Source organism: Aphanomyces astaci (assembly GCF_000520075.1).
Source record: "Aphanomyces astaci strain APO3 unplaced genomic scaffold supercont1.14, whole genome shotgun sequence".
In the NCBI taxonomy this organism is placed as follows: Eukaryota; Oomycota; class Saprolegniomycetes; order Saprolegniales; family Verrucalvaceae; genus Aphanomyces; species Aphanomyces astaci.
In genome coordinates this window covers 99,082-100,769 of record NW_009798277.1, presented here as the reverse complement: position 1 = coordinate 100,769, position 1,688 = coordinate 99,082, and the positions used below count along the sequence as shown (strand labels likewise).

General features: G+C 45.9%; 1 protein-coding gene across 1 annotated transcript; it reads right to left on the bottom strand.

The window, feature by feature from the left end:
- Positions 1-697: 697 nt before the first annotated feature.
- On the bottom strand, positions 698-1,035 carry H257_06820 (hypothetical protein; the record flags this gene model as incomplete). The annotated part of the gene is made up of 2 exons (XM_009832190.1): positions 698-775; positions 874-1,035. The coding sequence occupies 2 exons, from the start codon at positions 1,033-1,035 to the stop codon at positions 698-700; spliced, it is 240 nt and encodes a 79-aa protein (XP_009830492.1).
- Positions 1,036-1,688: the final 653 nt, after the last annotated feature.

The following is a 1,688-nucleotide window of genomic DNA, read 5'->3' as shown; positions in this document are numbered from 1 at the left end:
GTCCCACGTCCATGGAACCAAGGCAACGACGGCAACCGTCAACGCCGCTCCGACATGAAGCTGCTTGTTGACTTCATGCGGCTTTTCATTGAAGGTGGATACAGCCTAGATGAGCACAAGAATGGATACCGCGACGAAGTGCTCAAGCTAGGGAAGTCAGCAGAGGTGAAGTTGGGATTATATTTGAAAGAAAAAGGAATCAAAGCTAAGGCAGGTGGTGTGTGCTTGAAGAAACTGCGTGAGCTGCACTGTGCTATGCACTTGGATGCCCACATTCAACCCTTTGACGGGCTGTTTCGTGCCGGGCTAGTCGAAGACCCATCGTCTTTGTCGTCGATTAACCAGCTACGACCATTGTAATTGAACGCTTCAATTTGATAAGTTTAAATTGATAATACTTACATTTTGAAATATGTGTGCACTGAGCGCATGGGTCCACAAAGTGCAGCCTAGTTATTAAGTAGTTACCGGTTGTGAAGATAAGAAGGTCAGTACCTGATGAGTTACTGGTTTGAATGTTCAAGTACCATGCGGAACCACTGCAGGATTTTCGCCACCTTAGGTGGGGGGGGACTTACATATCAGATCATTCTACTCGGGCCCCCTTGGCGAGTAGAAGTTGCTTTTGAACTCGCAGTAAGGGTGGTTAATCAGTACGCGCAACACAACAAAAGAAATGACATAAAAAAATTGAATTTTAGCCCTCCAGCGACTCTAGCCGGAGCCTCCCCACGGTTGCCGTTCGCGGTACCTTGATCAAGATCGATGGTCGGCTCTAATCAAGCTAGACATGTTAGTATATTTCAATAAATCATATGAGAATGTAAAATTCTCGTACCGTAGCATCGTAGTTCACCATGCCTAAAAGAATACTGCTCCCGCGGTCGGCACTGTTGCGGCCGCGATCAAGCTGTCTTTAGCCCAAAAGTGTCCATGCCGCCAACGCTGCGACCTTCCCGCCACCGCCGCGACGATGCTGCCACTGCCACTTCCACGACCATGCTGCCACTTGCACCGCAGCCATCGCCATGCCATGCTGCCACTACCAGCACGACAATCTCAACATGGATGTGCCAGTGCCGTCACCACCACCGCTGCCATAATTGCCACGCACCACAGCTCAAATTGAGGTATGTGCGATATCTAGTTGATTTCTCAAATCCGATCCTTCTATTAATAGATATTATCACCTTGGTAGATAGCAGGTGTTATTGATATGTAAGTTTCACTATATGTAGAAGCAAGGTTAAAAAACGATCCAGCAGAGAATAGAATGCACGAAGTTCCATTGATTGAAACATGTATGTTATGTTAACGGTAAGGTTCGGTCATCGCATTTATAGCTGTTCTCCTAGTTATATGCAACGTTATTCCAATTCATTATTATAGCTACCATGCATTTCTTCACATTGTATGGTGTTGACAAACACCGTATTTTTATATAACGATGGTTGTTAGCGTTGATACTGGTTGATGTTTAGAGGGCTGGCGTTGGTGTTAGATGTTTAGGGTTGTCACGGGCGAAGTAGTTTTGTCGCCGACGTCTAGCACTTTCTGGATCACCGCGGGTGGAGTGTCCGTTCTAAACAAGTTAGTAGTAGTGATAGATTTCATTACGTAGGATGGTGTTGAAATACACCAGTACTTGGGATAACCACAGCTGATATGTGAGATGATAATGAGGTACT